This window comes from Crocodylus porosus, unplaced genomic scaffold (genome assembly GCF_001723895.1).
Source record: "Crocodylus porosus isolate Cpor-Errol unplaced genomic scaffold, CroPor_comp1, whole genome shotgun sequence".
NCBI classification, from domain to species: Eukaryota; Metazoa; Chordata; order Crocodylia; family Crocodylidae; genus Crocodylus; species Crocodylus porosus.
This window is the reverse complement of record NW_017728943.1, coordinates 69,768,464-69,780,163: the sequence shown is the minus strand read 5'-3', so window position 1 is coordinate 69,780,163 and position 11,700 is coordinate 69,768,464. Positions and strand designations below refer to the sequence as shown.

The window sequence follows — 11,700 nt, the reverse complement described above, 5'->3', positions numbered from 1 at the left end:
GACATTAGACTGTGGTATCATGTTTCCTTCAGGATATGCATTACTGGCATCATGAGTCAATCCTCCTCATCACGAGACAATGTTGGGTATTCCTCCAAGTGAGCACACATGCAACAACTAGGGTCACGAGCTTATGCCACCTCAGACCATCAACTAATTATGCCCTCCAAAGTCTTCCCTTCCTCCATGTCTCTCTCTGCCCCTCCCTTTTCCTTCTCTAGGCGTTCTTTACCCCTTCTTTTCTCAGGCCTCAGTGGCAAGAGCAGCAGGAACAGACAAAGGACCAAGAAACCAACTCATTGACTTTAATTACAGCACTGTGTGTACTGTGCACAGTTATTTTTAGCTGCTATGTCACTGTAGCAACACACTATAACGATGGGGCATATTGCTACAGCAACATAGCTGTGGAGTCACGGTGTGTGACCGCCAGTGTTATGTCGCTGTAGCGTTCCTCTGGTGATGTATCACGTGTAGACGTGCCCACTGCTCACTAAGGAAGAGTCAGTAAATCCCTTCTCCAGTTTAGAAGAGCACCAGCTGGTCCATCTCCTTTGCTCAAACCTGTTTCTGAGAGGAGGAGTGCTGCCTGACTTCCCAGCTAGCCCTGGTGGCTCTTCTCCAGAAGGCAGACTAATGGGGAAGGCTGATAGCTCAAAGGGGCTTTCCCTCTGAGGGGGAGGGAAAGCTGAGAAAGGACTGGAGCTTCTGACTGCCGGTCAGACTGGCTCCAGCCTGGCCCAAAATGGTGTTATTAGCATTTAGCAAAGAATCATGAGGTTTGGCAACACCAAGACAAATCCCTGTTACTTGAGCGAAGCAAGAGCAGGTCTGCTGAGGGCAGGCTTTGGGATGCAGCTTGCAGAGGGATAAGCTGCAATGTTCCAGGCAAATGAGAGGATAAAGCCCTCCACTGCTGCGCGCAGGGCGAAAGCAACACAACACGCTGAAGCAAGCTGCAGAATAGGAAGCTTGCTAGTAAGGTGCAGGCTGCAAGGGCAGCAAGCCTGCTAATGAGTAAAGGGAAATCCCTGTCACCCATCAGGGAAGGAACAGAGTACTGAGCCTGCTAATTAATAAAGAAGGGATCCCTTTAGGGAAGGGGCAGAGCCAGGCGGGGTATGCTGTATACGTAGAGCTCCAGGGGTACGGACTCACTCTGGTTCTGATCTTGAAGGGATAAAGAACCCAACGGGCTCACCGGCTGGAAGGAGGCATTGCAGAATGGAAGTGATCTGCTTCATTAGTTGAAACACATGCTGTTTCTTATCCTATCTTGATGCTGTGGGATGCGGGGTGATAGTTCTCTTGGGGGCTTAAGGGCCTGGTTCTGAAACCCCCAGGCATTCCTGGGGAGAATGGGGCTCTCTAAGCCCGGAGAATGCCTGCCTGGTTTTCCCCCACTAGCTCAGACACCTCTCAGGAGATCCCACAGTGGGTCTGGGTAAGTGGGGAAAATCTGGGTTTTCCTGCTTCCCTGGACCTGCCTCAAGGGCCTCTGGGGACCTGTTTGGTAAGAGGGGAAAAGTCAGGCTTTCCCCACTTACCCAGATGGGTTACTGGAGATTCTGGGTCTGTGTAAGCAGGTCTGGGCATGTGGTGCTGGGGACTTCCAGGGTCCTGTGCTTCCCAAGCTGGGACCTGCATAGACTTTCCCACTTATGAAGATGCATCTCTGGAGATCTCGGGGCAGGTCTCTGTAAGCAGGAACCCCTGACTTCCCTGCTTACAGAGGGGTGCTCCAAGTTTCCTAGAGTGCCTTTCTGTAAGCAGGGAATGACAGGCAGATGTTTTGGGTGCTTGAGTGGCCCTCGAGCCCCCAGAGCAACATTAGGCTGCCCACACTTTCCTGTCACAGAGCTAATAGACAACCACTGCAACTACCTCTTTTTACACCTCTGTGGTGTAGCAAAGGGTAGGCACATCTGTTTTCTTACCACTTTTTCTGGTGGCACAAATACAGTATCAGGCAATGTTTGTTTCTACCCAAATTGATATAAGTAGTTTGTTAAAGCTGTGAGGCATGGGCATAGCTGTAGGGGAGGAAGGAAGCAACAGTGGGTGATAGTGAGGCACCAGACTATTTTCTGCTACTAGGCTTAGAGTCTAGGCAGGCATACTGGTCAGGGTGCTAGCAAGGGAGGCCCAAGAGGGATTGATAGTGACTGGATACATTGGGTACCTGGGAAGGCACTTTGCATCCAAGTTGTAGCCTTTGAGCCTTGGGAATTGAGGTAGAGCTGGTGGGGGAAACTCTAAAGAGCTAGTGGGCCCTGGAAATAGCAGGGCTAAAAGAGTGAGTTGCTGGGGCCATTTGGAAAGACTGCTATGCCTTGTTTCAGGAGCAGATGTGAAAGGTACGGCCACATGAAGGCAGCCTGAATATGAGCAGGGCAGAGCAAGGCACCTAAGGCCAAACTCTAGTTCTCTGAGGACAGCCTCCCAAATGTATGTTAATTTAACATCAAGTTATGTCAGGCACAAGGGTGAGGCAGTACACCAGCAAACTGGGGTGAAAGAATGGACCTCGTGTGCCCACTAGGGGGTGCCACCACTGCTTTCATAGGTGGATCCCATTACACCTTCCTTTTTCACTACAGCGTTCAAGATCAATGTTGAGTCTGGGCTGAGTTCTTGGGGGAACTTTATCTTCAGCACAGCTGCTGGGACAAGCCAGCCACCCTTTCCCTGGCTAGTTATAATGGGGGAGAGTGAGAGGTAGCAGAGTGCCACTGATTTTGCACATATCCCAAAGTAGCACCAACTTATTGACAGCCATGGCATGTAGTTATGAAGCTACACAACTGGCACAAGGTTATGAATCTTTGCGGGCTCACATGACAGTGAAAATGACTCCCATGTTATCATTTCTTCCACTGAGAGTACCTGGGAGTTTGAGACTCCCTTGGTATCCAGGTTGTTAAGCACCACTATACATGATTTCTGGGGCTACTTATTCATTCATTTCCATTTCAAGGGAAGAGGGATGAGTGAGCTTCCAGGTAGGTCATCTCGAGGGTAAACTCAGCAGCTATCACTGGAGTTTGTTTCCATGACAACTCTCTCTTAGCACAATGGCTACTGAAAAACCTCTCCCCTCTAAAATGTATCTGAGTTGATCATCCTTGTAGGGGAGTAATAAGGGGTTATCTTGTTCTCATTCTCTTCTCCGCCTGTAGGTGGTGCTTGTGTATTACTTTATATGGTGATGTTATTTGCAGCTCAGGCTGGAAATGAATTAGGAGTGCAGACCTGAAGAGGCATTGCTAGAATCTGGAGTCCAAAATGGACTGCATGACCTAATTATATAGTTTTTTTAAAGTCCAATTGCAAATAGGAATTACTGTGCAAAAAGACTGGAAGATGAGTAATGTCAGCTAACATACATGAAGCATGGAGCCAGCTCATCTGGCTCATCTGATAATGTGAACTTGGGCTCATGAAAGTTTATAGTAAGAAAGCACAGTCTTATTTAGTTATTCTATAAGGTGCATATTTTCTCTGCCTTCTTCACTTAGCAGCATCCAGTAATTGACTCACTAAAATGATGGTGCACACATCCCAGAGCACACAGCAGGAAACAGGTGGGTTCAAAATATTTAGCTGTCATCTGCCTATATCACAACAATCTCCCACAACCAAAAATGTTTTGCCTCTAAGATGGGGGAACAAGGAAGATCCAAACATGGAGGGAGAAGAGTTAATGGTGGGGAAAAATATTCTGAATTTTGACCAGAGAAAATGTGAACACCTGAAAATGTGAGGGTGTTTAGACCTAGGGTTTGGATTTTCATTAACTGTAGAGAAAGAAGGCATCTGCAAATTCATATTCTGACCCCAGTCTCCCACCTCCTGGATGCTGGGGTATTGGGGTTCAATATTTAGCTTGTACCCATATCAAATTATGATATACAGCATCTGACTTTTAGTGGTGTCCCCATAATGGGATGTAGCAGTAGGTGTTTCTCCAAACATTTGTGAATAAAAGCTATGCACTAACAGTGCTGGAAGTCCTGTAGCACTCTGTCCAATAGAGGGCAGTGATGTACACAGTCTAGCAGTAGGCACTAACCTGCATGATGCCAATGAGAAGCTGTAGACTAGAGTAATGAAAGTTATGGGAGGTGACATGGATTGGTCTTATTTTAAAAATGGAGGCAGATGGGTAATCAGCCCTCCAGGGCTCTGCCCCTGAATCTGTCACTGACTTTTACTTAGGCATGTCACTTGACTCTCAGCATAAAGAAACTTTCAGTTTTCTTTATAAATGACAACCCTGGTCTGGCAATTTCTTTAAATTGGCTACTGGAGCTTAAAAGTAGGAGCTGCAGTTCCTGTCATGTAGTCTAAGCTGACACTTGCACAGCTCCATCTCTGCAGAACACCTGCAGGTTTGTGGAGGCTAGTGGTGGAAGCAGAAGCTACATCTGCACCCTGCTGCCTCCTTTTCTCTCCCAAGCACAGCTGTTTACAGCTCAGGGCTGTGTAAATCACAGAAATAACTTGCAAGTTTAGGCAGAAGGTGGAGGAAGGGAAAAGATATTTCTAATGAGAGGACCATCCCCCCTAAGACAATGAGATGGTCACAGCTAATAGGATTATTTGTTGACAAGCGTTTGAAGAGAGTAGATGCTAAGGACAGAGCAAAGTGGTTTGGGCTGGTCCAAGAGGTATGAACAGGAAAAATGGGATGAAGGAAAAGTTATGCTGATGATCAGGATGTGTCTGTAACAGTGAATTCTGCTGGTTAAAGCTGAATAAAAATGAGAATTTCCAAAAAAATATTCATGTTAAAATCGTGTTGGGGTGATGTTGTAGCCACAATGGTCCAGAAAATATGAGAGCAGCAAGGATTTTTGTGGGTGATATTTTTTATTGGACTAACTATATTTTTGGGACAGACTTTGACAAGCTGTCAAATGCAGTGCATTCTTCTTCAGGTCTGAGGAAAATAACAACACTGAAGCATTTGTTTTAATCTGAAAAGTTTAAAAGTCTCCCCACAGTGAAACTCCAGAATAGGTGTCACAAATAAAAGGTTTTAAGTATCCATGAACTGAACTGTTTATTGTTCTTTATGTCCATTGGAAATGCTTCATTTTGAATCGGCAGACATGACTGCATCAGCCTGTTGTGCTTTCAAGGTGATGCAGTTTGGATGCCTCGTGACCTTATTCTTCACTATAGTTGGAATTTCTTGCCACACTCTACATCTCACAGTATACCATCCATCAGAGGTATCCTGTAATGCATCATGTGTCTAAGTCAGAGACAAGGCTTCAGTGCACCATGAAAAATGCAGGTTGTTCAAAGACTTCAGGTTATAGTGCAGAGTGGGATCTTGAGGCACCCAAACTGCACCTCTCAAAAGACATTGCAGGGAGTTGCTGATTAAAGTTGAACTGACTGAACAAAATAATTTGCATCTGTCACCAATTTCAATTTCACTGAAATATTTGAATTTTTTTTAAAAAAAATTCTTGTGGAAAACCAGAAGTTTTTGTTTGCTTGGGGGGATAGAATTCACAGAAAAATGTTGATAGAAATTGTACTTTCTGTCAGAAAACCACTGACAAAAATTAGTGACTGGATCTGGTGTGGGAGATGGATTCCTGATTGAAGTGGAGGGGTGATAAAACGTTTTCCCATAAGTTGTTTAAAACAAGCCTAGAATATCAGTGTATTATGAAACTAAAGGAAAGAAAATTAAGATAATGTAAAGCTAATGTAATTCTCTTAGGTCACGTCTTTACAGTGAATTTCCCATATCTGACCATGCTGCAGTGCTTTCTGTACAGGCTGCTTCCTGAACCAGAAGTAGTATAGTCACATCCATTCAGTATCTGGGATAAGGGACAGGGAGAGTGAATTTACGAAGGGTGGGTCTCATTGACCTTGTCAGTAGCTAGCTGATATGTCACGCAGATGCAGCCATTCTGCTTCTGGTTTAGCAGGCAGCCTGCCAGGAGAAGGTGGTATGTTTGGAGTGCTGCTGGGCAAGGTACGTTAGATGTTAACAAGGCCACAATCTACTCTCTCCTCATTGCAGTTTGTTTGGCCATTGGCTCACCTGCAAATTGGCTGTGCGCAGCAGCACTGCCCTTGCACATGCCATATGTTTATGGGTGTGAAACTGCTGAGTTTGAAAGCACAGCAGCTGCATCTCTGGCAGTTTAACTGCTAGAACCACTGCTGCCTCCCATGCCACAGGTGAAACCATACATGTGGTATATTGGGGTGCGTCCCTGTGAGCAGGAATGTGCATTTCCCCAGGCACACCCCTGCATGTGTGATCTGGTGCACAGCAGTTGCCCTGGGTGGGGTGGGGTGGGGTGGGGTAGGGAAGGCTGGGGCCAGCACCTGGGCTGGCCCCAGGAGCCTTACCTGGGGCCTGGGGGCCTCTTGGGGCTGCAGTGGCGCTTATATGGGCATGCAGGGCCTGGCCAGCAGCCTGCGTGGCTCTGGCTAGCCAGGCTCTTGTTTCAGGCAGTGTACACTGCACCCACGTGTGCCCCTAAGCTGCTAATTAGCAGTGCAGCAAATGCTTGCATGCACGGTGCTTGTGGTTTGTGGCACCACAGATGGGTTTGTAGTGCCATAAACTGCACATGCACACTCATGAGGATGAACCCATTGAGGGCATTGCTGCTGGGAGGGGTGGGGTTTCACTCTAGACATTGGCCAGATACAACTGTAAACCACACTGAGCTCAAAGTACCTGTTGGTCAAAACCCAGATTGGATTTTCTCATTGGCTTATCTTCTTTCTAAACGTGAGCCTGACCTGTGATGGAAAGGGGAGCCCAACAACCTTCTGAAAGCTCATCGTTGATCTGCAAGGTGGTGGCTTGGGTCTCCCTGCAGTTTTAATATATTTTCCGGACTCCTCAGACGTGTATAGGAACGCACATGTGTTTTAACAAGGGGCACTCCTAGGTTCTTGTGCAAATAATAAAAGTAGTGGGAGCCAAAGTCACATTAAAGCAGGCTCCTTCTCTCCTCCAGTCTTCCCTGTCCTTGTCTTGTGTACATATTTACATTTGTGTTGTGACACCACCTCCCAAGGTGCTGGACTGTGCAATCTGTTTGCTTACTCCACCCTTGCTGGCCGCTCACTCCCATTCACTCCCTCCTGTTCATGAGGTTGGAGCTGTCCTGTCCTCACAGTGTCCCACGTTGAGGGCAGAGCACCATGGCGGCAGTTGCAGCGAAGTTGTCCAAAGAGAGAGCTGTGGCAGAGGGACTTGGTTCCAATGGAAAACCAGTCAAGTATTTAAACCAGGATTACAAAGCCCTGAGGGACCAGTGTTTGCAGGCTGGCACTCTGTTTAAGGATGAAGAATTCCCAGCTTGTCCCTCTGCCCTGGGGTATAGAGAACTGGGACCATACTCCCCTAAAACACAGGGCGTAATCTGGAAGCGACCTACGGTAAGAGTTTTTGTTATTACATGTTTTGCTAGAAATGCAATTCTAATCGGATGCAACCTGAACTGTAATCTCCAAATTCAAACCGAATTTAAGTTGGAACTTTTTTATGGCCTAGGAAAAGCATAAATCCATTGCATCCTGTAATTTTCTTTCCAACTTTCCTCATCAACCTGGTTCTAATTAGAAGCAAAAGTAGCGAAGTGATAGTAAAAAAGTTGTTGTTTAACTTCAAGCCTCCTCAGAAGCCAGAACCTGTAAGTGCTCAGCGAGAGTCTTTTCTTCTAAAGTTTCCAGCACCATTTTGCCTATGCATAAGGCTTTGGTACAGTTCAGAAGAGTAGTTAAACTGTTGATATCTATCTTGTCTCCTGGGAGCTGCTTATCACCAGTGAAAGAGTCTGACTGGCATTATGTGCTTTCCAGTATTTCACTGGGAAAATTAGGCTTCTACTTTAATTTATGAAGTTGCCTTCTCCACTTCCTCTACTACATAGAATAATTCAAAAACTGGTTGACATTTTATGAACAAAATTTATTTTAGATGATAATTTGCCCTGTTGGTAAAGGAAATTAAGTGGTTCTATTACAAAAATGAAAAAATTAGCTTTGTGTGTGTGAGTGTTTTGTTGTTGTTGTTTGTTGGGTTGTGTTTTTTTTAGTTTATTGTCTTTCCAGGCCCCTCCTCTCTCTCTCCCCTTCTCTACTACAACAAAATCAATAAATAAAGATGTGGACTGGAAGGTGAAAGCTGGAAACTAGGCCTGTGTGAAGTGGCTAGTATTTGCTTAGGATTAGGAATTGGCCGATTCAAGGGACAGTGATTCGATTTGGTAATTCAAATCACTGCCTGGAATCAATTTGGCCAAATCTGATTTGGAGAGTCAGTTGCTGCCAAATCTCCAAATCACACAGGCCCATCCCCTACCTGCTCTCCCAGCCCTGGCAATGGCTGCCGTGCCTGCCCCAGCTCCCGGCTCTTTGGGGAAAAAAAAGCCCCAACTCACTGGGTGCTGCCAGGCAGGGGGGGGCAATCCTCTCTGCCCCCCCCACTGCCCCATGCTGTGTGTGGGGCTCTGCATGAGCCCTCTGACCCCCCCACTGTCCCAGCCCCCCCATGACTGCCCTACTTACACCAACTCTGGCCCTTTAAGGAAAAAAAAACCAAAAAAACCCTGAACTCACCAGTTCCTGCCTGGTGCAGGGCGATCCCCACTGCCCACCACTGCCCCCCACCATGTGGGGGGCTCTCCCATGAGTCCTGAGCAGGAGCTGGTGAGTTTGAAGATTTTCTCTGTTTCTTTTTCTTAAAGGGCTGAGAGCTGGGGTGTGCAGGTTAGCCATGGGGGAGCTGGGGGAGCAGGGGGTCAGGGAGCCTCATGGTAGAGCCCCCCATGCAGTGTGGGGCAGTGGGGGGCAGCAGGGATTGCCCCTGTGTCTGGCAGCTCCCGGTGAATAAGGGCTTTTTTTTAAAGCACCAGGAGCTGAGGTGGGCAGGGCAGCCATGGGTGGGGGGAGCAGACAGAGGATGGGGCCTGGCAGGGGTGTCTCCATGGTCACATCTTCCTCCCCCACCCCCTACTTACTAGCTCCGAGTCCGGGTCCAGTTCCCTGCTGCAGTGGGTGGGGACTGGCAAAGCTCTCTGAATCTTTACTGGAAACTCCCTCCCTCCCATAAACCTTCCCTGGTACAAAAATGGGTGATGGGGAGAAGTTTCAAAACCAAAAAGTAGCAAAGATTCAATTACAATAACATTTGAATCATGTATAACAAAGTGGATTTTAAAAATTGCTCCCACACACTTCTTATGTGACACTTGGACTCTTGAGTGCTGAGGACTATGTGGAAATACATATTGCCTTTGTTAACTCTGGGAAAGCAATGCTGGTTAGAAAACCTTTTAACTCGTATGTTTTTGCTAACATGCTGTTAACCATCACTAATCATGAAAAATATGCAATGTTAAATGCATCCCACCTGGGACTGTGCACCTCCATTTTGCAAACAGTGATTAACCAAAATGTGTCCAACACAGGCTTCTTTATTGTGCTTTGTCATTAAGTTTATACAGAACTGATCGTATACAAGACATACAGTCCTTAGATGGGCACTTGACTATATATGGACACTTGGAAATGATTCAAAGGTGACAGGTGTTTAAATGAATCATGAGCCAGATGCTTCCTACCAGGTGCTGCTTTTGCAGCAATCTTCTGCGTGTGTGTCTGTGTCTGTGTGTGGGCGGGGGGCATGGGGTGGGAGGAGATCTAAGGAGAAGGCTGATCTGTGTGCTAAGTTTCATCCTATATCTAATCCACCACAATAGCAGGATCCCATGGCATAGTTGATCAACGGGGTCAACATCAGACACAGGGAAACCGAGCCCCAGCTCAGGAATCTCATACAAGCTCATCTTTGCTCCTCTCCAGGGCTAAGTATAGACAGCCAAAAAGCCCAAGGCTGAAATGATTCAGTCTTTGCAGGGTAGTCTAAGCTGCAAAAATTAAACTGAAACAGAAATGAACAAACATTCACTTGTGATTCAAGAAATGCAGCCACATGCCTGCAGTAGCTCAAGCCAGAAGCTGGGGGGGGGCACTAGAGCACAGTTCTCTGGCATTTAGCCAGCATGGGCTGTGTGTTCGCTTCCTCTCTCTGATGCCCCCAAGGTCTCTAGGATTTGGAGTCCAAAATCATGGCAGCAGGAGTCTGCAGGTTGCTCATTGCTTGCTCTTCTTGCTTCCAGGTATCTCTGGGATTTGTAGTCCACAGTCGCAGCCAGCAGTAAGTTTAAGCAGGGAAAGGTGTTTTAACCCCCCTGGTCCCAGACCCCAGCCAGGGTTTGCCAGGGGGGCAGCCCCTCCCACAGACTGGGTTGCATCCCAGCTGTGCTTGCCTGCTGCCCCTCCCCCTCAGTCACTGGTAGGGAGTAGAGGGGTGGGGCTAGCCCTGCTCTGTGGAGCAGACAGCCCAGCCCAGGGCTGCAAAATATTCTGGAGGACAGTGATTGAACTTAAACCAAGAAGGGGCCTGGGAGAGAAGTTTCATAAAACAATTTGACCCAAATCAGTTAAGTCTGATACTACATTCAGCCAGGTTTATCTTAAACCAGTTTCAGCCATTTTGAAACTGGTTTATGTGCACCGAGCTTCTGTTCTGTTACAGGTTTAAATCAGTTTCTGATCACTTAAGTGGGTTTATGTGTAACTTCTGTCCCTAGCCCGGGTATCTATTGGATAATAGTGGCCGGGTATTTCTTAGGAAAGTATTTCAGCTTTACTCTTAAAAACAACCCACCTACACACACAGACTTCTGTTTTCTGTCTGCTGCTTCATCTTGTTTACAAACTTGTGCCAAGTGCTTGAAGCAAATGAAGGCTCATCCCCAGAGACAGTGTGGACTGGATAATGTAGGGCATTAACTATAACTCAGTGACTGTTTAGAGTTGGAGTGGAAGAAATGGTCATCACTTGAACTACCTGCCTGGTCTCCAGCACTACATTCTAGGAAAGGGGGAGAATTACAAACCCTAATAGAAATGTTTCACTGTTTTCCTTTCAGTACAATGAAGAGAAGCTTTAGGGATTTCAAACATTCCCCTATAGCGGCAATACCCTTAACATAGCAGTGATGACATGCTGCTAGTATATGAGAAGCAAGATCTGGAACCTACATTCAATGCATAGTGAAACTCATCGCCTATTTTCACTGTCTGGGCTGTGTGAACTGCAGGGTAATGAACAGACATAAGCCTTGACATTTTTTCTCAGTATTAATAATCTGAGGTGATTTTGTAAGACAGATAAACATTGGAAAAATGTTCTTTAACTTCAACTTGTAAATCTATTGTAAAAGTGGTTAAAGTTCTAGTTTTTCTGGACTTCACTGAAATGATGAGTGAAACAAACTGCAGTCTTTATTGCACAGTCAGGGATAACGTGCTCTTTAAAAAAATTTTTTTCAGGAGTTATGCACCAACCCTAAGTTTATAGTTGGAGGAGCTACTCGGACAGACATTTGCCAAGGAGAACTGGGTGAGTAGAGCATTCAGTGGAATTTTGCTCATTTTGGAGTAAGAAAAATACCTTTATTACTTGAAAAGCCACTAACTTGCTAACGGGCTGTTCTATGTAGAGCAGAGGTGGGCAAAATATGGCCCGCGGGCTGCATCCAGCACATGAGGCATTCTATCCATCCCATGGGGCCCCTGAAAGATTTAGAAAATTAATATCTATCTGTCCTTGATTCCTGTCAAAAATGACAGGATCCAGGG

At 46.3% G+C, this 11,700-nt stretch overlaps 1 protein-coding gene across 1 annotated transcript in view; it reads left to right on the top strand.

Moving 5' to 3' along the window:
- The first annotated feature begins 7,124 nt into the window (after positions 1-7,124).
- Positions 7,125-11,700, top strand: part of CAPN8 (calpain 8) — a 49,012-nt gene continuing 44,436 nt past the window's right edge. Inside the window, exons 1-2 of the mRNA XM_019549529.1 lie at positions 7,125-7,428; positions 11,392-11,461. Coding sequence (XP_019405074.1) covers positions 7,192-7,428; positions 11,392-11,461 — 307 coding nt within the window. The 5' untranslated portion in view covers positions 7,125-7,191. The remainder of the gene's footprint in view (positions 7,429-11,391; positions 11,462-11,700) is intronic.